This window comes from Ctenopharyngodon idella, chromosome 12 (genome assembly GCF_019924925.1).
Source record: "Ctenopharyngodon idella isolate HZGC_01 chromosome 12, HZGC01, whole genome shotgun sequence".
Lineage (NCBI taxonomy): Eukaryota > Metazoa > Chordata > Actinopteri > Cypriniformes > Xenocyprididae > Ctenopharyngodon > Ctenopharyngodon idella.
In genome coordinates, this window is record NC_067231.1 from 575001 (window position 1) to 600991 (window position 25991).

General features: G+C 36.1%; 1 protein-coding gene across 1 annotated transcript in view; it reads left to right on the forward strand.

The window, feature by feature from the left end:
- Positions 1-25991, forward strand: part of spag9b (sperm associated antigen 9b) — a 54600-nt gene that overhangs the window by 720 nt on the left and 27889 nt on the right. The window contains exons 2-4 of the mRNA XM_051914296.1: positions 14474-14594; positions 18874-18944; positions 19031-19122. Of these exons, the coding sequence (XP_051770256.1) occupies positions 14474-14594; positions 18874-18944; positions 19031-19122 (284 nt within the window). The remainder of the gene's footprint in view (positions 1-14473; positions 14595-18873; positions 18945-19030; positions 19123-25991) is intronic.

The window sequence follows — 25991 nt, forward strand, 5'->3', positions numbered from 1 at the left end:
TTGAGACAGTTTAGATGAAATCTGTGCTCACGGATGTAAATAAGCAGTCAGATTTAACACCTCAAGTGTCTGAGGGAAGATCAGCTGACGGGATTGTCAGTGTGAGTCAACGCAAAGTCATAAACATATTTATTCAGCAGCCTACAGTGTGTTTTGATCATTCAAGGCGAGAAAACATTGTTTTTTGGTTGGTTATTTTCTTGTCATAACATGACAAGTGGAAAGAAATCATCCAAAATACACTTTTAAGTCTTGTATTTGTACTTTGCGTCATTTCAGTTGCAATAACGTTACATATATTAAAAGTTTATTTTTCTCCTGCGTCAGAAATCTCCACTTATGAAGCACTTGTAAATGTATGCAAATGGTGCATTTTTATGCCAACTAAAATAGTGCATCCGTTAATGCCTCATTTGTGTATTGTATATAAACAACATTTCTGAAAACTTGTAATACAAAACAATGTACTGAGATTTAAAGGATTACTTCACTTCTGAATTCAAATTTTCCTGATAATTTATGTCATCCAAGATGTTCATCTTTCTTTCTCCAGTCGAAGGTTTTTGAGGAAAACATTCCAGGATTTTTCTCCATATAGTGGACTTCACTGGGGTTCAACGGGTTGAAGGTCCAAATGTCAGTTTCAGTGCAGCTTCAAAGAGCTCTACATGATCCCAGACGAGGAATAAGAGTCTTATCTAGAGAAACCATCGGACATTTTCTAAAAAAAATAAACATTATATACTTTTTAACCACAAATGCTCGTCTTGCACTGCTCTGTGATGCTCCACGCATTACATAATCATGTTGGAAAGGTCACGCGTGACGTAGGCGGAAGTACCGATCCAGTGTTTACAAAGCGAACGTGCAAAAACTAAGTCAAACGGACTTTACAAAATAAAGGTTTTTGTAGTTGGAGGAGTCACGCTTGACCTTTCCAACGTGATTACGTCATGCGTGGCGCATCACAGAGCAGTGCAAGATGAGCATTTGTGGTTAAAAAGTAAATAATGTTTACGTTTTTAGAAAATGTCCGATGGTTTCTCTAGATGAGACTCTTATTCCTCGTCTGGGATCACGTAGAGCTCTTTGAAGCTGCACTGAAACTGACATTTGGACCTTCAACCCGTTGAACCCCAGTGAAGTCCACTATATGGAGAAAAATCCTGGAATGTTTTCCTTTTCAACTGAAGAAAGGAAGACATGAACATCTTGGATGACATAAATTATCAGGAATTTTCATTCTGAAGTGAACTAATCCTTTAACTAACTGGTGATATAAAGTTAAATCTCATTTTCTTAGCTCCAAACCTGTTTTAAACTACATTTTTGTGAGTTCAGTCTCTATGGAAAAAACCTTATGCTGTAATCACAAACAACTGGAAAAATGCTTTGGTCAGAAGGCGTGTTCAGGTTCACCTGATGAGTTGGATTGTGGGAAGTTATTGTCACCCCTAAAGTGGCAAAGGGACAAAGTCTAAGTATAGCCAGCAAAACTATGATTATGTCAGAAATAGACTCGTGCAGAACGTTTCCAGTGGTCACATTACTGCAGGGTTGTGTGTTGTTTCCATTTGGAGGCGTGTGCAGTGTAAGAAGGGGAAGTCGAGTGTCTCGGCTCATGCAGGTGTCTGTTGTGTGGGTTTCTTCTCTTTAGACACACCTAATGGTTTTAAGGCGTCTGTCAGGTTGAGCAAGCCGTGTCTTGTAGTTGTAATGTGATTATGTATTACACTATGTATAAGTCAGCGAAACACTCCTGATTGTTCACGCATGACTTAACTTTATGACACTCGTCTGTGTTTGTAAGCGTTGCTGAATGACTCTTGGAGTATTAACAGGACAGTGATTGCAGTATTTAAAGCAGGATATTGATGGTCCTCTTGAGTCCTAAATCACAGCTTTGGCTTTTAAATGCATAGAGGATGTTTGCTTTCCAGCGAGAGTTATTGAGCTGTATTAAACATTTTAAATCAAACACTCTCCATAACCTCCCAGTCTGTTTTGGCTTGAAAACATTTTTAACATTATTGTAATGTCTCATGCTTTAAAATATTACCAGTTGTGTAGTTTGCCTAGACATTAGGCTGTGTTTCCATCCACCTATTTTTATGCGAATTTTGGGATCTTGCATAAAAAACGCTGGATAGAAACGCCACGATGTGCGTAAATGTGCATAATAAACGTAAGCGCTCAATTGAGGCCGATCCGATAAGATAAAAAAATGTATTTTTTACATAATAAATCCCTCGATGCACAACAAAAAACTCAGCAGAGGCTGTGATTGGATAACTGGAATAACCAGCGGACCAATGGCATCGCAGCATCTCAAATGTTGGTTTAGTCATCAGAATGATTTGGTTTAATTCCCTCCAGAAGCGTCTCACACGATTGTGTTCCCAAACACATGACAGCGTTTATTGTGTTTCGTCTGACGAAACTCATTTATGATGGAGGAAGAAAGCTGCCAATCTTCCTGCGCAAAAGTCACCTGTTTGTTAAGAAACCAGAGAGACGCTGCCCTCCTCAGTCTGTCGTCTTTATATGCCTGTTCTTTTGCAGGAAGACAGCAGCCGAGTGAATGCACTCCCCTCTGAGACGGGTTAACTTTCAGGTCATGTGACTCTTTGTTGGGAGCAAGTGAAGTGAGGAGCCCAGCGTATGAGCATATGATCTGCTTTAAACTTCAGGCCTTTGTTTTGCTTCTCTTTGCTCGCAGCGACCTGATGCTGTCCACAGGTGCTGTCGCTGCAAACACAATTAATTCATTCATACTCGTCAGACTTTTTACATGGAATGCAAGAACAATGCAAACTCTACATAAATATAATATATAAATTTCAAACACTACTAAAGTCAAGTAAACAGTCTGTAATAAAATAAGGTCAAATAATCAAGCTACAAGCAGTAGCACAAATAAACACAATAGAAATGATGCCAATGAAATTAACACTTCAGGTAGATCTAACAGTAGTTTTCAGGTACAGAAATTGAATAATCGAATGTAAAATTGCACTGCATAGTCTTCACTGTATAAATTAAACATAGATTAATCCTTATTAAAGTTACAAAAGTTCAAGAGAAGTGAGTGATTTATTTATTTTTATTCTATTTTATTTTTTTGCAGTGAGTGTGTTGTTTCATTAACATTAAAAACACAGACAGGAATATTAGGCTTAGGCCTGGGCGATAAAACGGTATCGATATTTATCGACGGTACTTACTCGATAACGATAGGAAAAAATTTTCAATATAACTAGCTTCACTTAAATGCATTAAAATGTAAACAGACGTGAAGTTCGGTTGCATGAACAACTCTCAAGCTGGATCACAAACAGACGAGTGACACGCAAACAAGCTGCTGTGGAGTTCAGGTGCGCAATCGCCACGTGAGATCAGAACACACAAACACATGAAAATGACGCTGTAGCTGCCGGCGACGAGGAGATTGTGAATAAAAAGGACGTGGCAGTTTCATGGTTTCCTTACGTCTTACAGTTGATCTACTTCAGAGTTCGTCTTGAGAGAGCAGTTGTCATGTCGGTATTAACAGCTGCACAAACAGTGTTTTCAGCCTCACAGTATCTTTATTTCTGTGTTACAGATATTAAAATGATCACAGAAGTACTGAGATAAAAGTTTATAGTTCAGATAAAACTAATGTCTATGCTATCGATCAAAAAAGAGCAAATCAGCTCTTGAAATAAACTTGGCGCTGAAAACGACGCATTTATCGATTACATTGTTTCACCACCAGGTGGCGACAAGTGACTGTTAAAAAAAGTATTTGACGTTGAATCTTCATTCAACAGATTCTTTCAAATACACTGATTCATCCAGTAATGAAACAAGAGAATTTATGAGCGAGTCATTGAATCATACATCCAAACAGATTTTTTAAAAATAATTAATTCAAATATTTTTAAAACTTCAAAATAGACTGCAGCAATTAATATTTTGTCAGAACTTCTAGTAAATTACATGTTATTTCGTTTAGTTGACATTCAGAATTGTGATCTCGGTTTGAAACGAACAAAAAAGTTTCTCAATTTATCCAGAATTGTGCAGTTTCTTTAAAACTTATATTTTATATGAAGATTAAATAAATAAGAAAGATTTTATTTTGCTTTGTTTTAAAAATTATTTTTTGTTTGCCTTAATTAAAAATGCATTGGTTAAATTCAAACTCTTTTCTACTAAAATTTCTTCAATAATTATCAATACCGATCAATATGAAACATTGTATCATGATAATTTTTTTTAGCTGTATCGCCCAGCCCTAATTAGGCTGCTGTCACTTTAAGAATAACGCACGTATCCAACATACTGATACACACACGTTTACTTTCTCAACTGTTTACATTCACTAACCGGCTATGTTTACTAGAATACTCACCAAGACGGGCATTTAGACGTAATTTTGTGTGAAATTGCCCGTTTAAAGGGGTAGTTCACCCAAAAATTATCTCATGATTTACTCACCCTCAAGCTATACTAGGTGTATATGACTTTATTCTTTCAGTCAAACACAATCGGAGATATATTTAAAAATATCCTGGCTCTTCCAAACTTTATAATGGAGGGCGAGATTTTGAAGCCCAAAAAAGTGCATCCATCCATCATAAAAGTAATCCATATGTCTCCAGGGGGTTAATAAAGACCTTCTGAAGTGAAGCGATGGGATTTTGTTAGAAAAATATCCATATTTAGAACTTCATAAACTATAATCACTAACTTCCAGTATTGTCGGTCCGCGCATTCATGAGAGAGTTGAGTTCCGGCGTATGGCGTAGGATGTAGGAGTATCGTAAGCTCAGGTGAGAGTCGACGCCTCTCGTGGATCAGACAAATAGAGCTGGGCAACAACTCAAGCTCCTCCCACATTTCTCTTTAAAAATTCTTGTTTTAGACTTCTAATTCGTGACCGGTGTTTTGTTTTGCTCTATCCTCTGCGCTTCCACACTTGTCAAAACGTCACGCGTCAGGTCAGAGGTCACTCTTCTGCCGGAATCGACTCGTACGGAAGGGTGCTCTCAGCTAAGCGACTGCATAAAGCTGAACAGGCAATGAAATTATATCTGCGCTAAACTTACTTTAAAAATACATTTTTAGTCACCTTTTGTGAAATTTGATCGCATATTGGATTGATTTACTCTCATTGGAGAGGGATGTACAGGCAGGAATGATACACATCGAATGTCCAAGAGAGAGACTGGCATCTTTAAACTAATGAATCATTTAAACTGCAGGCTTATCTTCTCATGAGAGATTAAACTTTCAGGTTTGATGTTAATTTTAATGATTTTTGTGAGGGCGACTATACTTCTATAAAATAAGGAGTGCAAAACTGGTCAATTACTAATGAGCCATCACTGCTATAAAATAATTAGGGCCTATGAAATTCCCTAATTCCACTTTACTTTTTTTCAAATTCCATGTTTTCCGTTTTCATTTTTCTGGATATCATTTTAATAGTTTAATTAAAGGGGTTAAATGTAAGAATTTTCATGTATTAATTGCTCTTTTATTGCCAATGTGTGAACAGCTTGTAACGAAACTTAAAAAAACGAGACCTTCCCCGACTTCCTAGGTTGTCTATGAAAGGCCGTAGACTCGGGACATTTTTGGTAAATTAAAAGGATGTGATGTCAGTGCAACAGTAGCTAACATTAGCTAATAGATGGAGTCCACTAACATCAACAAACGTTTCCCAAAAGCATCGTAAGCCTAAGTTAATCGTAGAACCATAGACACCAATGGTCTCTACTAGGAATGTCAATTTACATAAATTCCCATAATAGATCGTTGTTTAAATTAACAATCAATTAATCAGTTAATCGTTAACCTCTTAAATCTGAAGCAGGAGCGGTTTATTTATGAACCACCTGCTTAACCAACACAAAATAGGTGTTGTTTTAAAGCTCAGAAGCTTGACTTTTCAGTGAATATAGGGAATATGACCATCACTTAACAAGTGCTTTTAATTAGCAGACATATAATAACTGCTTTACATGAAAATGTGGTCTGTAAAATCACCATACATTAACACATAGACTTCTGTCATATATCATTGAAAAAGTCTAAACTAGCAAAATACAACAAGCGTATTTGACCAAACTATGAAAAAGCACCAGAATAATTTTTCTGGATTCTGTGATTTATTACAAATATAATATAAAAAATGGTGGTAACCTTTTTTTCTGCATTATGAATTATGCTCCAACACAATTGTTCACCCAGTCAGCGCTGTGAATATTGGCAGAATCCTATGCTCAAAATCCTACAGTTTGCCATAAAAGGCCACTGGCAACAAAACGGGAAAAGCGAAGTGTTGTTTAAGCTCATATAACAGCTCTAAAGCTCAGTGAGGGATGTTCTCACACAACACTGAAACTCGTTTGACAGTAAAGCGCTAACTCGCTCAAGCTGTAATCAGGTCGTCACATTAACAATCGAGGGCAACATTTAAATGTGTCACGAGCGTCCAGTAAAAAGCACGCCTACGTTACAGTGACCGTCCAGAACTCTCATTCAGTTTTACCAGATACTGATTCATCGCATTGGTCAAGCACTCAAGTCTGTGTCTTCGTATTTGTGTATTCTGGTTTGCATTTTGCATATGTATTTCTAGACTCTGGAAGGAAATGTCAGGGAATGGCTTTGAATGTACCGGAAGAGGAGCTTCCTGAGTTCCTTTCTCCAGTCAGGATATTTCTGAGGCTCTCGCTCTTTTCTTTTCAGTTCCTTAAGTTACGTCACAGCAATTAGACTTTGGAGACTTCAGTGTGTGCTGCTCTTTCAATCCTGCTTTCTTCACTTCTTCTACGTAATGCGTGGAGCATCACAGAGCAGTGCAAGACGAGCATTTGTGGTTAAAAAGTATATAATTTTTAGGGGTGACCCTGAATAGTGGACGATTCGATGCTTCAATAGGAGGAGCCTGATTTGACCACCAACCTCACAGTCGAATCTTCACAGAGGTGTTATGATGGGATATGGTGGTGGTCAATATCTGATTTTACATAGACGTACCGGTTCTCTCCCAATATGTTAATATACAGCCTATTATGATAATGCTGTAAATAAAAATGTGAAAAGAAAGAAGCTTTTAATAAATATCTTTAATGTGCGTGTATAAATCCAACCACCCCTGTGACAGATTTAAGTTTCACGTTCCATGATCCGTGACCGACAGAGGAGCATCTTGCCGGCAGGGATTACATTTTTTAACAATGTCTGGGATAAGAAAATCTGAAAGTGTGGAATTGGAAGCACTTTGAAATGGTAAAAGATGATCCAAAAAATGTAAGATTCGAGTTGTGCTCATGTCCTGCCGCTCAACAACGACAAACACTGCGGCGCGCTTCTGTCGGCCAACGTTATCGAGTGACTAGCGCACTATTTGAAAAGACTCAAACGGACACAGGCAGATCACGTGAAAGACTGGATTTTTCTCTCTCAATCAGGTACAAGTGATTTCAAAACATTTTAGCCGGTTCTAGTTTGATTTTTGGATGCTGTGAATGTTTAGCTAAAGAGACTGACACTCCAGTTTAGCGTTTATTGTCTCTGCAGTTAAAAAGACAAAGTTGACAATTCTGGCTATACTTTCATTATTTTAATCATTTATTTATTGATCACTCTGGGTTATCTATTTTACTATTTGTGGCTTGTGTTTTGATGTTCCCCTGCACTTCAGGCATTGTGCACTTGTGACTTGATTATGACTATTTCATTTTTTTTAAGTATTTTTATTTATTAGAACGGTATATTCAGTTCTAATTCAATTCTGTGAATTAATTTTTTATTGTTTTTTGGTGCATTGATGTTGCGCTGTAGAGTTAAAGCTCGCACAGGCAATTTAGCCGATTTAATTTGATTTGCTGACGTGTGAAATGCATATCTATCTGCAGTTATTTATATATATTTAAGGTTTATTGATCCAAAATGTTTTTATTCATTTTCTTCTATATCTTTGTGTGCTGTTCTGTACATCGTGGCTGTGAATGTTTATCCACATTGCCTTTCATTTCAGTTTAAAAAAGTTAAAAATCATTGTCAGTTTCGTCAATCACTTGACAGGCAGTTTGGTCGCTTTATTAGTAAGTTGTTTCTCTGTGTGTGAAAGAAAATAAAACTTGTCTTAAGCCACGGGTACAGGCCTTTCTTCATTTTCCGCGTCCCGCTCCATCTCGTGCACAGTTGAGCGCGTGAACCTTTCAAAGTAGCCTATACTCCTTTGGCCGAAAGAGTTTGTGTGCACTATCTAGTGGACTACTGTTTTTCAAGCACTCATATATGATTCGACTATCAGTCGAATATAGGCAATCTAATTCGAATCTGATTCAACTATGTAAATCCATAGTCGTGGACTTACTACATTTTTTTTAGAAAATGACCTGATGTGAACTAATCCTTTAATAAACAGATAATTTCTACCACACGCTTATACATTTTTATTCATATTGATCCCAGCTCATTGGACTCCCACTAAACCAATATCCAAATAAGCTGCACACAGTTTTAAGGAAAGCGAGAGATTATGTTCAGCACACCACTGATGACCAGATTGACAGGAAGCTTTCTGTTTCAGATTTAAGCATTGCTTGCTGAATTTTCATGCATGTTTCCACGATTTACCATCCGTGCCTGACCTCATGTGACTCTGCCTAACCCAGTTCAGAGCCAGCGAATCCATGCGTGACGCTAAGCTCGGATAACCAAAGCTAGGAGCGCCCAAGCTCAGAGTGAAACCTCGCTAGCGGCGCGTATCTCGTGGCCGTGTTATGAGCGATGGCTCTGAGCCCCGGAGGAAGTGCAGTGAAGGCACAGTTGAGTTAAAGAGAGCTCTATCAATAGAGTGGCGGCACACAGCAGCCTCTATCTGTGGCGGCACAATGGGGATATTATGTGGAGCAAAGAGCCTGAAGTCTGTATGCAGCCAGACACTCTTCCTCTGCTCATATGAGCGCTGTCCTCCGGATCATATGATGAACACGTTCGCTTTCACACGCTTCGGTTGCTGTCGAACTTTGCAGAGTAGCTGGAAATCTTGTTGGCCGGCTCTGAATTCTGTGTTTGTAAACCGTGCGTAAGGACTTGTTGCTTCAGAAACATCTGTTGTGAACAGAGAAGAACACGTCCATTATGTGTGTCTCTTTATGAAGCAAGCTCTGGCTTGACCGCTAATGCTCTTATTAGATTTTGCTCCAGTTAACTATTGCCTTTCACATACAAATTATGCATGTTATTTCCTGAGCTGCGTAATTCGTCTTGGCATCCTTTCTCCTGTTTTAAAGCCACTCTTTAAAAATCCATATCATGTTTTGCTTTTCATCAGCGTTTGGATGATATTGATTTATTGCTGATGTATGAGCTGGAATTTCATAAGCAGTGTGTCTGTGGTTATGGGCGACGCCACACGAGACCTCAGAATACTGCCCTAATTAATGATGCTCACTTGTTAGTAGACACACATGCAGACTGATGAATTTCCATTATAAAATTGTTTTTGTTACACTGTAATTATACATTTAAGTATTGAGTAATATTAAGTAACCACATGTACTTACTATAGGTTTAGGATTAGGGTTTGGTTTAGGGTTAGTTGCATGTAATTATGCATAATTTATAGTTATTACTATAGTATCTACATGTAACATACAATTACACTGTAAAATAAAGTGTTACCTAAAATTGTTCTTGCAGGAGTTTACATAGAGATTTTTATGACTTTAGAGGTGATGTAAAAACAATAATTGCCCTTTATTAACTAAAGATTTGGGGTAGTTAAATGTTCACAAAGGCTGCATTTATTAGACCAAAATACAATAAAAAAATTATGAAATATTATTACAATTTAAAGGTACACTATGTAACTTTTTTTTTTTTTTTTTGCAAAATTAGCAAAATTTTAATGAGTAAATACATCATCAGTCCTTCTTCCAAAAATGTTTTTGTCTTACCCTGTTTTTATCTCTTTTTAAAGAAGACGCTCCGCAGATTATTGCTGAAAGCATTTCAAAAAATGAAAGTGTAAAAAAAATTATAGAAGTTTACTGTAAAGCGAATGTACTGTACTAGACATTTGTGTTTTATGCAAAATATATATTTACAAAATATTTTTTACTCTAAAATTGCTATAAAATCAAAGTCAAGTTGTGTTCCATATTTGAAGTTGATATCACAAAAATTTATTTTCTTATGAGATTTTGTTTAGGCGTAATACCAAAAATAACCACCGGGTGACACTCACATTTTATTGAATTTATTTTAATGCATACTCCTGTAACAAATTAATACATTTCTGTCACAATATCACTTTTATCACAAAATTGAGACAATGATATGCGTTTTGTCAAGATTAGGGGGAGGAGCCCGCTAAAAGGGTTCAAAGTACCGTTTCCATGGTAACACGATGTCAAAATTTCAAAACGGTTTAACAGGATCAATTTTGAGTGTTTGAGCTTTCAAATGATACCTAATTTATGATATATGATAGGAAATAAAATAAGAGCGCCAAGTGTCCCGCTAGACAGTTTTTCTGCATGAATGTATATTAAAATGTAATTTATTCCTGTGATCAAAGCTGAATTTCCCAGTCTTCAGTGTCACATGATCATTCAGAAATCATTCTAATATGATGATTTGCTGCTCAAGAAACATTTATGATTATTATCAATGTTCAAAACAGCTTCAGATTTTTGTGGAAACTGTGATACATTTAATTTTTCATGATTCTTTGATGAATAGAAAGTTAAAAAGAACATAATTTATTTGAAATTGTATCTTTTGTAACATTATAAATGTCTTTATGGTCACTTTTGATCAGTTTAATGTGTCCTTGATGAATAAAAGTATTAATTTCTTGCATTGTTTGAGAATCACCAGTCGAGTTATATGTTTTCATGCTGTAGATTGACATTGCAGTATATCTCAATGATTTTTCTTGCTGTAGTTAATAATAAAAACTAAAACCTGTCATCATATTAACAGTAGGAGGTGTTTGGGCGTTCAGTCAGAGGTCAAGCAGTGATATTGACCTGCGGCTCTGGGATCATGAGGCCCTCACACGTGTGTCAGGACTCTCTGATGTCCCGGAGCCTTTCATCAGCAGACACAGATGCTCTTCTCTCTGTGTGAAGCTGCTTGATAACTTCATCAGGTAGAGGCTCATGTGATCCGCAGACACACGTAGGCGTCCGTAGCAGGACAGACTCTGATTTAAATGAAAAGCTTTGGCTGACAAATATATGTGCTTGACGTTTTTAGGGGTGATGAAGGCAAGATGACCTTACGTACTGTTGTTCATCTGGCTTATGCTGCTGATTATCAGTTTGTGTGTATTAAATCTGCTCTACTGTAAACATTTAAAAAAAAATTTACCTCACCTTTTTCTGAGAATTCTCTCTGGGTATCAGGAAAAATCCCATCCTCGTGGCAGGAAGTAGAAATAATATCCATTCCAATACCAGGAAAATACCACAATGATTCCATTAATTATTATCCTATAGCTTTATGCAAATCATTGGAGAGGATGGTTAATGATCACCTGGTCTGGATACTGAAATCTTAACATCTCATAAGTAATGCCCAATGTGTATTCAGGAAAGGTCAAAGCACCACCTTGTCAGCCTTGAAAATTAAATACGTGATGCTTTCATTAGGAAAGAACATGTTGTAGCTCTCTTTTATGATTTAGAGAAAGTTACACATGCTATTTTAATAAATACACCATATTTGCATGTGAAGGACATTATTTGTAGCTCCCTAACCCATCTCCAGAGCCGCTCTGAGAGTCACTTCGTGAGCATTTTACCGTTTTATTTGAGAAAAACTATTATATCTATTATAACTCTGAAGTCTTCACAGCAACCCGTCAAAATAAAAGTTTGGCTTAACTTAAAGAAATTGTGACAGAAATATATTACTGTTGTACAGTAGAATTTAGCTACGTCTCAATGTAATAATAATACTAACATTAATAATAATTATGTAATAATGATAATAATTATAATAATAAATAATTATTAACTTTTTTTAAAGGAATAATCACAATTTTTCTTGCACAGTAAAGCTGTGTTGTGCAGCACTTTGACAAAAGTTTGTTTAATTTCATATGATTAAAAGATAAATTAATGTTTTATGCCTTCATCTGATTGACAGAAAAATTAAAATACACAACACAGAATTTATGAAAAAACAAAAACAAAATATTTCATAGAATTTTTTAAATTAATAAATGTTGTTGTTTTATGAATTCAATTAATTAGACATGCTTTTTGATTATTAAAATTTAATTAAACCATTAAAACAGAATTCAGAAAACTTGAAAACAAATAAAACATATTTCATAGGGCCCTAAAAAATGTAATTTTTGTTATACAATTTAACAATTTATTAAAAGTTTTATGATTTCAATTAATTAGACAAGCTTTTTGATTATTAAAATTTAATTTTCACTATTAAAATGGAATCCAGAAAAATTAAAACGAAAAAAAACCGGAATTTGGGAAAAAATAAAATGGATTTCATAGCGCCCTAGGTAATTACAGTGTGTCGGGCAGGAAATCCAAACGTTCGTCTCTCATCCATCGACCTCAAATATAGCCTATCATTTGAAACATGTAAGTAGCGCTCGCTCTAACGTTAAACTAGATTAATATGCGATATTATTCGGCTCATATCCAAGTGTTTGTGTGGAGTGTGAAGCTGAAGTATAGCACGATTATGGAGGCGCCGGCGCGATCACTGGCATTTCTTCTGATAACAGCAGAAACAACTTAAAATACTCCGTCATTTTTAGTCACACAGATCATTCAAAACTGTAAAGGATCCATTTTTATTTGTGTAAACTCACAATAACAAGAAAACGTTGTGCTTTTGTAAAATAAAGAACACAAACAGGAAGCGCTCTCTGCCCTCTCGGTCTCCCTGAACTGGAGCGCGTCACAAAAAATGAACCCAAACTCTATAGAAAGATTGAAATGTCTACTCTTAAATGATCCAATTCAAATAAAAAAGAAATACTCTCTGCTTAAGTAATCTGTATGAAAGTTGCATTTCTCTCTATAGGCGGAGATGAGAGTCAGCATCGTCAACTTCATCTTTGCAGCGACACTGACTCAGAAAACACTATTTATTATTATTGTTTATTAATAAATAATGTCTCCTCGCTATTTTTCCTGACGCATTCATAATAATTAATTTTTTGGGTGCTTTGCAGCAGCTTTATGCCTGTGTTTGAGCACATAATAATAGGCTATATTACACCCATATATTAAACACTCATTATGGTTTAGTATTCTCCTCAGTATATATTTAAACAATTAAATTAATATAAACATGCAATTAGTCGACTAATGGCTTAAATGAAAAGAAAAAGTTTTAGTCAGGGGCAGCCCTAATTAAATCAAATAAAAAATACAGTTGATTTCTTTATATGAAAACCTACTTGTTGCACCTTTAGTATTGTGGCGTTGTGCCAGCTGATTTCATACACACACGACAAACACAAACAGTGGTACCGCAGCTATTAGTGTTGTGGTCTACTGCACTCATATAGCTGTAGGGTTTGGGTGACATCTAACAATAGAGGTGAGGACATGGTGTGTTTGGAGTCTGAAGGAGGGGAAATCCTTTCAGCTGCCCTCATAACACACAGACCTCGCCCAGCACTGCTGTATGAGGGAGTGAAGCAGGAATGAGTGAGTCTCGGATCAGCAGCTGTCTGTCTCTGCTGCCAGCTGAAAGAGTTAAACGGCTTTGCATGGAAATGACCCCTGGTTCACGTCCCACTCGGACTGCTGTGTTGACCTTGTGTTTTGCACTTGACTCTTATACTCCGAGAGTCCTGACCCTGCTGTTTGAGTCTGATTGTCACATCTCATGTGAGATATACTTATGTAGCCATCTAAAAATGCTGAATGTGCTTCAAGTGACGGGAACTGGGCAGAAAATTGGCTGTGGGTTTCCTTCATAAATGCACATTAAAAATGATTTACAAAGAAATAAAAAAAAAGATATTAATACTTTTATTCAGCAAGGATGCTTTAAGTTGACAGTAAAGACATTTATAATGTTACAAAAGATTCTATTTCAAATAAATGCTGTTCTTTTAAACTTTCTATTCATCAAAGAATCCTGAAAAATAAAATGTATGATGGTTTCCACAACGGTTTTCAACATTGATAATAATCATAAATGTTTCTTGAGCAGCAAATCATCATATTAGAATGATTTCTGAAGGATCATGTGACACTGAAGACTGGAGTAATGATGCTGAAAATTCAGCTTTGATCACAGGAATAAATGACACTTTACTATATATTCACATAGAAAACAGCTGATTTACATTGTAATAATATTTCACAATTTTTACTGTATTTTTGATCAAATACATGCAGCTTTGGTGAGCAGAAGAGACCTGTAGAAATATCTCAGTGTGTGTAAAATCTCCGTCTCTCTCCTCCAGAGATATATTGAGTATGAGGACTTGCAAGAGCAAGACAAGAAGGATCTACAGACCCGTGTGCAGCTCCTGGAGGCTCAAACCAGACAGATGGAGCTCAAGACCAAGAACTACGCGGATCAGAGTAAGTGAACTGCTTTCCCTCACCTCAGCTCTCTAGGACTGGGTGATATATTGAACATTCACAATTCATACTCAACTATTTGTTTGCGTCATAATTAAAAAAAGAGTTTGAGACACTTTCCTGACAAAACTGGAACTGCATCTGGTTGTTGAAGCCACATATGTAAATTTTACTCCTCCCAAAATGGTAAAAAAATAAATAAACATGTGAGAGCGTTACAGGATACTGGCTCCTGGCAGTCAGATATGACAGCAAACACACATCACTACAGATATGGCCTGTTGCAGATTATCTCTTCAGCAACCCAACGTGCAAACTGAACGTTCGGCGTTGCATCCTGAAGCTCAATACAGTCATCTTCATTAAAAGTAGTGACACTAATCTTACCAGTGCTGATGCCGCTCTCTCCTATTGCGCTTTTTGATCTTGAAATTAGCTGATAATAAACAAATTGCAGCACATGCTTTTGTTGAGGTGAACATGGTTAACATGGTGTTGAGGTTAAATTTGCATATAGCGGGGGAAAATTGAAGATCAGATTTATATTCATTTTCTAAACTTCCTTTCATTGTAAAATCTCTACAAAAGGTTGTATTCTGTCAGTTCTCTTTAGTCTTAGCAGAGATAAATATCCTGGATAAGTTTCAGTTGGGTTTCAGAACTGGCCGTAGCACTGGGTCTGCCCACGTTAGGGTGCTAAATGACTATGTGGGCCTTTTTGACACACTGGATCATGTCTTGACCGGTGTGTGAAGTGACCTTATGTTGGTTCTGCTCTTATCTGGAAGGCAGAACTTTCGTTTCGTGAATCATCATTATTCTTCTGCTCCTATAACTCACGGGTGTACCTCAGGGCTCTGTTCTAGGGCCGCTACTTTTCTCCCTTTGCATGTTGCCATCGTGATGCCGATGATACACAGTTGCATCCTCCTTTTAAAGTAGGAAATAATGCGCCTGAAAATTCTCTGCTGGATTGCCTTGAGGACGTGAAATGCTGGATGAATTCCAGTTCCTTAATGTTAAATGACAAAAAGCACGGTGTGTACTCTGGTAAAGTGCCTGGGACAGTTCTCATCCTGCAATAAAAGTCATGTCACTAATCTAGCTGGGTCATTCTGTGTCAACTCAACCACAGGTCCACGGCTCAAATTTTTAATTTAGTTAAAAAAAATCTGTAGAAAGACAAACATAAATAGTGATGAAAGCCAAAATATTAAATGTCACAGATGTATATTTACTGAGTAATCACTGTTTTGTAGAGGAGGGTCAAAATGACCATTTTCACCTGAGATTTGGAGCCAAATTAGAGTGTAAAAATGACTTTAGAAAGATGGAGCATCATTATTTTATTTTTACACAGAGATTGGTAGATCTATTAGTAAAATCTGTTGACTTTATCAGTCTGTGTTTCATTATATGCCAACAGTGACAGTTCAAAAATGGGAAAAATCCCAAGTTTGCATGTCTATAACTCAAGAAGTATTAAAGATATCTTAATATCCTTTTAGTTTCTGATTCTTAACAAACTTTCCTTTTGGTATCTTCATTTTAAAGGCCCTCGATGGTTCAATCCCAGAGATATGGAGATCTTAATGCGGCTCCATGAGTAAATTAGTCAATTGTACACGTTTTCAGTGGTCAAAAACCAAATGTGGGTCACATTTTTCTTTTAATGAGGAATATCTAAAGAACAAATAGTGTTAAAACTAGAAATGCATCTCATTTTTTTCTATCAGCTCAATTGCATAGAACATTCCTGTCTGAGTGCCGTAAATATTCATTTTCCAAAGTTTGCATGCCGGTAACTCTAAAAGTATTCAAGATAACGTAATATCCTTCTAGATTCTCATTCTTAATAAACTTTTCTTTTGGAATCTTAATTTTTAAGGCCTGATATAGTTCAGTCCCACAGATATGGGGATCTCAAATAAAAATATTAACAAAATAAAACATTTTTAAACAAAGTTTCCGAAATTTTGTTGATTTGACGCGGAATGACGCAGGTGTAATTTTCGACTCAGATCTCGAATTTGACCATCAAATAAATGCGTGGTGAAAAACAAAAAATAGTTCTGTCAATTAAGAAGGATAGCAAAACTGAAATCAGTTTTACCAAGAAATTATCTTGAGAAAATTATACATGCTTTTATATCTTCGCAACTGTATTATTGTTATGCTTTATACTAAATACTAAAAAGAAGGTCCATATAACTCCAGTCTGGGAATCTCTTCATTGGCTGCTGATTAAGCAATGTATTGAGTTAAAAAATATTGTTGTGTACTTTTAAAGCCATTCATGGTTTGGCTCCACAGTCTGTTAAACGTTGGTTGGTTTGTTTGTTGGGCGGAGATATGGCCAAGTGTAAATGGAAGAGTTTTAACATGAAGTGACCAGGTGTAAACAGAACAGGCCCAAAGCTTTAATTCTCTTGAATACCTGATCCGACTCTCCCTTGGATCAACGCTTCACAAACAGCATTTGACTGAGAATGGGCTGAACTGGATTACAGCTTAAGGGCTGCTGAACTCGCCCACATGATGGGTGGATGACCGTGTTTACTGCCAAGCTCCGCTCCAGGTGGGCGGCACGTTACGTAAACACTTCTGTCAGATGACACATCTAGTGAATGTCATCAATCCTTTCAGTGTCCTGAATGAGGATTAAAAACACTGTTCCCTGCATTTCAACATTCTGGCAGGAAGTAGTTCAATCAATTGTGTCCGTGCAAGAACTTCCCATTTTGTGGTTAACGGAAATAGTTTTCTATTTCCCTACTGTAACCATAAACGGCACATGAGTCAGTGGATTTACTGGAGTGATGTACTGGAGAAGTGTGTGACTCTGAAATGATGAATGACACACTTTCATTCACTCACTCATGGTCCCTTAGCTTACTTTCATATGCCTGGATGTAGAGAATCAACATCACAAAGCCTTTCTAAATTCTACATTGTTCTACATTTGTACAGTTTCTTTTGAATTATACTTCTTCTCCAGTCACAGCTTCTGTTGCCACATAGATTGAAAATGTTTAATGCAACTAAAAATTCAAAGGCATGTTTTCTGCAGTGTTGTCAGAGAAAACCAGGAAGAATGATATTTAATTTTTTTTGCTTACACTCTCTTTCAAAGGTTTGGGGTCAGTACGATTTTTTGTTTTAAAGAAATTAATACTTTTATTAAGCAAGGATTCATTAAACTGATCAAAAGTGACAGTAAAGACATTTATAATGTTAGAAAAGATTCTATTTAAAATAAATGCTGTTCTTTTGAACTTTCTATTCATCAAAGAATCCTGAAAAATAAAACGTATCACAATTTCCACAAAAATATGACTGTTTTCAACATTGATAATAATCATAAATGTTTCTCGAGCATCAAATTATCATATTAGAATGATTTCTGAAGGATCATGTGACACTGAAGACTGGAGTAATGATGCTGAAAATTCAGCTTTGATCACAGGAATAAATTACACTTTACTATATATTCACATAGAAAACAGATGTTTTACATTGGAATAATATTTCTGAATTTTTACTGTATTTTTGATCAATTAGATGCAGCTTTGGTGAGCAGAAGAGACTCTTTCAAACATTAAAAATGTATAACTTGACCAGCAGTGTAAATATCAAGAAATGGGACAAACATCTTAACATAAAAACATTTTAATTCTAGAAAAATGCCACGTGAACATTTTTGAGTGATGACATGAACACATTTTTGAATCAGAGTTCTGAATCGATTCACTGACACAGAATCAAACCGACTCTATCATCACTACTAAAGTTTACATTAGAGACAGAAGATGTGAGACGAGGATCCTGAAACTAGTCAATGACAGTTTTAAGAGACTTTATAGTCAGATTTAAAACCCATTACCATCACCATCATACACAATGTTGTTATATTTGACATTGCCAGCAACTCACGAATACTGGGATTTTTCTCACAGTTTCACACCACATGCTCAGCTACAAGAGCAAAATCATTTTAATATGAACATTTCATTCCTTCTATATTGTTGGGGTGTATTTATCAATCACAGGTGCGGTTTTTAAGCTTTTAGTGTTATAACACCTCATAGTGAGAGATTTACCCAAAATGTTTCTGTGGCTGTTTTATTCCTGTGTCTGTACTGACCCCTTCTGGCTGTGTGTTGATACTACATCTGTCCTGTTCAGATCCGAACAGAAAAGCTTTTCCCTTTGAATCGCAGTACACCTGTGTTTAAATTTAAACACATAAAACTATAAATAAACATTCCTCTGTTTTTAGTTGGAAGATTAGAAGAACGTGAAGCCGAGCTGAAGAAAGAGTACAACGCCCTCCATCAGAGACACACAGAGGTAAGAACCATTCACACCCCTGTGCCGCTGTAAAAGATGCTTTAGCATGTGTCGTCAGACAGTAATGAGAGTGTTTGGATTTGCAGATGATCCACAGTTACATGGAGCACTTGGAACGTACCAAATACCAGCAGCTGACGGGGGAGACGACAGACACTGGCAGTCAGAGCAGAATCAGGTGAGAATGAGTGTTTCATCCACCTACACAGTTAAAAACAGTTTTCATTACCAGCTTCAAGCTTTAACACCGCCCTGCATCATATTAGCTGAATGAAATACAGTACTTTGGTACTGATGCTAAAAATAGTATATCATATAATGCTTCCTCACTAAACACAATGAACATTTTTGGTTTTGTCAAACTTTTGTAAGGTGAGTCATGCATTATCCCTTAAAAACTTCCACAGAGACATGATTTATGAACTGTTTGTTCAATTCTCAGTTGCTTTCACATGTTTGACGTTATTTTATGCCTAATCCTGATTTATAAGGATAGAATTAAGGCCAGTGACAGAAGAAAGTGCAAACATGACCCAGATGTTTTCCATGCCTTTCCTAATTCGGATTTAGGCTTCGGGCACGTCCCTAATTTGGACATATTTTTTGATTCCTTTGCAGTAGAGCTGCACGATTAATCGTTAAAAGATCGCGATCTCGATTCAAACACTCACACAATCTCATTCCTGCATTACAGTGATTCGGTTGTGTCTATTAAACATTTGACAAGTCTGATCACAGCGAACATTCAGATCTGCATTCTGAGCCAGAGAGAGCCGTTGTCCTGTATAGGTATCTGTCTTACAGTAATTCAGATTATCACAGAAGTACTGGGATAAAAGTTTATAGTTCAGATATAAACACTGATGCCTACAGTAGCGCAAAATCAAAATAGAGCAAATCACCTTTTGACAGTAACTTTACACTTTAAATAAAGATTGTATCAATTACATCGTTACACCAGTAGGTGGCGACAAGTGACTGTTAAAAAAATGTATTTGTCATTGAATCATTCATTCAGGAGGTCCTTTCATAAACGCTGATTCATCCAGTATTGAAATGAGTGAAGTCTTTATGAGTGAGTCATTGAATCATTCATTCAAGAGATTTGTTCAGAAACGCTGATTCATCCAGTAATGAAACAAGTGAAGTCTTTATGAGTGAGTCATTGAATCATTCATTCAAGAGATTCGTTCAGAAACGCTGATTCATCCAGTAATGAAACAAGTGAAGTCTTTATGAGTGAGTCATTGAATCATTCATTCAAGAGATTCGTTCAAAAACGCTGATTCATCCAGTAATGAAACAAGTGAAGTCTTTATGAGTGAGTCATTGAATCATTCATTCAAGAGATTTGTTCAGAAACGCTGATTCATCCAGTAATGAAACAAGTGAAGTCTTTATGAGTGAGTCATTGAATCATTCATTCAAGAGATTCGTTCAAAAGCGCTGATTCATCCAGTAATGAAACAAGTGAAGACTTTATGAGTGACTCATTGAATCATTCATTCAACCCGATTTTTTTTTTTTAAACGAATTCAAATTAATTAAATATTTTTAAATAGACTGCAGCAAATTTTTGTTTGCAGCAAAACATTTTGTCAGAACCTCTAGTAAATTACACGTTGTTTTGTTTAGTTGTCTTTTCAGAGTCATAGAAGAATTGTGATCTTTATTTTAAACAAAAAAATGTGATTCTAAATTTATTCAGAATCGTGCAGCTCTACTTTGCAGATTATAAATTATATATTTCGAATACTTCTTTTTGTCAATAAAACATTTGTTAAAAAAACTTTTTGTTATTTTGATTAGTGCATTAAAGAAAAAGGTCTTTCCTGGAAAAATTCTAGAATTTTTATCACAAATTTAAATTTTATTTGACATTTATTATTGCTATTTTTGTTATTGTTATTTATGTATGTTTTGTATATTGTTTGCTTCTTAAGAAAATTTTTATATTATTGTAAGTAATGTATTGAAATGATATTGTAATGAGAATTTTTTTAAATAATACTGATAATATTGAGTATAGCCATTCTTGCTATTATGGCGTTAAATTATGAATAAATAAATAAATAAATAAATAAGTGCATTAAAACTGATACAATTTGAAAAATCATTCTTATTTTGTGGGAAAAAAAAGTTTTTATTGATATTTTTGAACTTGGCTTCATCAAATTAGGTAATAGTAGGCTTTATTTTGCAGATCAGCAGATTTTTTTTTTCAAGATGCAAGGCTGTGTTATTAATAGCTTTCACTTTAATATTTATGCCATTTCCATTTGTGTTCCCCATCAGTCTGCTTTGATTCTGCACTTAAATAACCTGTGTGAAGTCTCCCACATGCATGCACACAACCGCTGTGAGCGTCTCCTAATGTAGGGCAGTGTGTGTGTGTGTGTGTGTGTGTGTGTGTGTGTGTGTGTGTCTCAGCTGAGTGTGAGATAGAGGGATTGAAAGAGATTCGTCTGGTGGATGTTAATGAAGACAGAAGCAGATTCTGTAATAGACAGACAGCATGGAAGCTGAAGCAGAAGCTCATGTATGATGTGTATTTCACAGAAGGTTCTCGTAGTTTCTGATGGCCGGCTCTAGTCTGTACATGCTTGGGATTATTTCTGCATGGCTTTTCAAACATTTTAATATCAAGGATCCCTCAAAATAGTGATCCTAAAATGTAAAGGCAACTTTGTGAAAATATAGCAAACCCTTTGATTTGACATGATCACGTTTTTGAAATAATCCCATAATCCTCTCAGCAGATGGACCCTCTGATCGAATCCATCTATAAAGCAGCAGTCATGTTCTTCACAAGCGACACATGATTCTCACAACATCTGCAACATGGTTCAGTCTAGGAAAGGGGTTTTCAAACTCTGGGAGTGTAAAAAAACTCTGTTTCATTCTGCTTTCTGTTGTCTGAGAGTTAGGATATTAATTGTGGTTTTATAAGACAGGCATAGTATAATATACCAAATCTGTGTAGTAAAACAGCTGTTTTACATTGGAATAATATTTCTGAATTTTTATGTGTATGTTTGAGACTTGTTTTCTTTAAAACATTTAAAAAAAATCTTAATGTTTATTACTATTTTAAAGTAGTTTGTTTTTCTATTTTTCTTCTTCATTTTAAGTTGTGTTGAAGTTTTAGCAATTTTGTTGTGTTTTTCATTAGTAATAATTTCTATATAGTTTTTACTCATTTTTCATTTCAGGTTTAGTTATTTTAGTACATCAAGTTAAAGGGTTGCAAAAGGGTCCCAAAAATAAATTTCTGTCATTAATTACTCCGAGGGTTTCTGAATCGCACCGCAGCAATGTCATTGTACCTTTCAAGGTCCAGAAAGGTACTAAAGACATCGTTAAAACAGTCATGTGACTGCAGTGGTTCAACCTTAATGTTATGAAGAGACGAGAATGCCAAAACAAAATAACGACTTTATTCAACAATCTCTAGTGATGGGCGATCTCAAAACACTGTTTGATGAAGCTTCGAAGCTTTACGAATCTTTTGTTTCAAATCAGTGGTTCGGAGCATGAAAGTCACGTGAACCATTGACATTTCTAAACGTTTCGAAACACTTATGACGTAACGAAGCCTTGTTTACTGAAATCATGTGACTTTCACGCTCCAAACCACTGATTCAAAACAAAAGATTCGTAAAGCTTTGAAGCTTCATGAAGATTCATGAAGCAGTGTTTTGAAATCACCCAGATTGTTGAATAAAGTCGTTATTTTGTTTTGTTTTCGCACAAAAAGTATTCTCGTCTCTTCATAACATTAAGGTTGAACCACTGCAGTCACATGACTGTTTTAACGATGTCTTTAGTACCTTTCTGGACCTTGAAAGTGTTGATTATATTGCTGTCTATGGACGAGTCATATACCTCTCTGATTTCATCAAAAATATCTTAATTTGTGTTCTGAAGATGAACGAAGGTCTTACAGGTGTGGAACGACATGAGGGTGAGTAATAAATGACAGAAATTTCATTTTTAGGTGAACTAACCCTTTAAACTAAATTTATAAAATGGGAAATGTTGCTTTGGTAACTAGCTGAAATAAAGTTTTAAGGTTTTTATTATTTATATTTTATTTCAGCTAAAGTTTATTTTATTTCACGTAATGAAAATATAGTTTTTATTATTTTATTAGTATTTATTTCAGTTTAGTTTTATTTATTTTAGTACATCAAGTTAAAATGAATGAAAATGAGAAATGTTGCTTTGGCGGCTGGCTAAAATAAAATGTTTATTTTATTTCAGTATTGAAAATGTTTTGTTATTTTAATGGTTGTAGTTAACTATAATAATCCTTCTTGTTGTTCTCCATGATCTGCATATACGCATCAATTCCCACAACCAATCAGCTGTGTGATGGAAACCGGAAAATGCATACAGAATTAGCGCGTAAGTGACAGAGTGCTTCATTAAGCAGCAGCGCAGGAGATAGAAAAGAGGGAAAACAACACGCCAGGAAAGACAGCTGCTGCAAAGCCGCTCGTGTGTGTGTGTGTGTGTGTGTGTGTGGATGATGTCACAGCAGTGAGAGGCTGCAGAGCTCACACACACACAGACAGATTCTCGCGCTGTGCCGGCGTTGATGGGATTGTTTTGGCGTATCGGGGGGCGGCGGGCGGCCCATAGCGCGTGGTGGCAGCCATGAGTCCGGGATGCATGCTGCTGTTTGTCTTTGGCTTCGTGGGGGGAGCGGTGGTCATCAACTCCGCCGTGCTCGTCTCTCTCTCCGTTCTTCTGCTGGTGCATTACTCTGTCTCCAACGGCCTGCCCGCCATCACACACTCCCTGCCCCGGATCAGCAGGTACGCAGCCAGAGCGTGTTTGTTTTGGAGGATGTTAGCCTAGTTTTTCTTTTTCACAGGCTAGTTTTCAGTTTTTTAGATGCCTCAAATATGATCATCCACATTCTAAAATTCAAAATGCAGCTATTTGTTTATACAGTGAAAAAAACAACATTATAAAATGTTTAGTTTCTGTTATGCTACGCATTACATTTTTCTACTCGGTATAGTACTGTACCGTTTTATGTATTATTTATTTATTTACTTTAATCAAATTTATTCATTTTTTTTTTTTCTAAACTTTTCCACGGACGCCGGTTTGAAATCTCTCTTCATGTTCTCTTCATGTTAAGCCTCTGTTTCTGTCGATACGTCTGTACGCTACTGATTTTACTCCGTTTCTTCACTATCACGCATTGCTCGTTGTTCGTCATGTGTCTGTTTCCTCTAGAGAGTGTAGTAAGCAGTGCTGCGGCAGGAACCGGCACAGCTGAGAGTTGATTTCTCTTGTCAACATTTGCTCTGGATCCCAGTGCAGCATTCTGGTGCTCTTCTGTTTCTAACAGGCTTTTTGTTCATTCTCTACGGCTTCAGGTTGTTCAGTCTTCAGTTTTGTGTTCATACTTGCAGTAGAGCTGCAGATGATCACCTGGTATTGTTCTGTTCATTTATTCCAAGATGTTAAACTTTCACGGTTTTAGTGTCATGTGTTCAGATGATTGTAATCGTAAAGTTGTCTGAACCGGAGCTGTTCACCCAAAGCTGATATTTCAATGCATATTATCAGGGCTCCAGACTGCGAGCAGATGGTCGCATTTTGTGAACTTTTTCCTGCCGGCGCGAGTAAATTTTGTTAGAGGTCGCGCTAGGTTGCCCAACTGATGAGCGCTGCCGTTTCTGTTGGACATAATGCATAAGAGAAACATCAAACGGCAAATGAAACGAAAGCGGATCGAAACCGCGCTACTCATTTGAGCTGCGAAGCATGGACCGTTTATCTGCTCGGACAATAATAAACGGCGCAATGAAGGTTCTCGATCTAGATCACATGACAGTGATACTACAGAGCGCTGGGACATCCAATGAGAAAGCCTTTGATTCGCCGCAGAATTAATAATGCAGTGAGATCTAGTGGGAAGCATTTAAATTCGGTGAAGTATTCTGTTATAAACTACAGGTATCGGATCAAAGAGCGCTGATGTGGAAACCAGGAGAAATATTGTGCCATGAATGAGCAAGTTATATAAGGCTCTCCCAAACTTTTGAGAGTGAAATTCAATGACTTTTTGAAGTGCTTCACTTTTTTTCAGCACTTCAAATCTCTAAATATGATCCAGTTTTAATGTTATTTTTAATTTGATGATTTGTAAAACTTTGTGGCAAACAAACTTTTATTTAAAAAGACATGAAATTACCAGTATAACCGGTAGATGGTGTCAGAGGAGCACTTATTGGCTTATTAGCCATTTCCATTCCCTAAAATATGGGGAAAAGTAGGAAAAAGTCTCATGAAAAACAAAAACTTTTCTTCAAATTGTGACTGGATTACACTGAAAGCAAGTAAAGAGCGCTCATTTTGTATTTCTGAAGCTGTCATTCAGTATGGCACGTTTAATAAGAGTAGAATATTTACATTTTTCGCTATAAAATTTGCTTTTTGCATGATACTGTTGTCAAAAGTTAATTTGATCTACATCGTGATTCAAGCTCAGTGCTTTACTGTCACATTTCCAATTAATAAACTTGTAATATTATTAGTAACTGCACTTATTAATGCAAAACAATAGTAATATAATTAAACGCACCCCCCGCCCAGCGCCACCTACTGTAGATCTGTTAGTAGCACCGGTGCGACTGCTCTCAAATGTTATTGTTTGCATAATGATGAAGACTATACTAGTAAAAATACTCAGAAGTTTGGGATCAGTAAGAAATTAATACTTTTATTGAGCAAGGATGCATTAAATTGATCAAAAGATTTCTATTTCGAATAAATGCTGTTTTTTTCTCATGCAGACTTTGTATTTTAATCTTTCAAAAACATTTTAAAAAATCTTCAAAATGTGCTTAAAGGGAAACTGTGCTTACTTCTGAACGGATCAAAAATTAATATTTTTCATCTAGTTTCTTGTATAATTTAGCTGAATTTATCTATTGTTACAATGCAAACATTATATTAGTAGCATTTGAACTATTTTTATTGGTCATTCTGCTTTTATAAATGATTTGAAACAGAAACTTCCTGTGC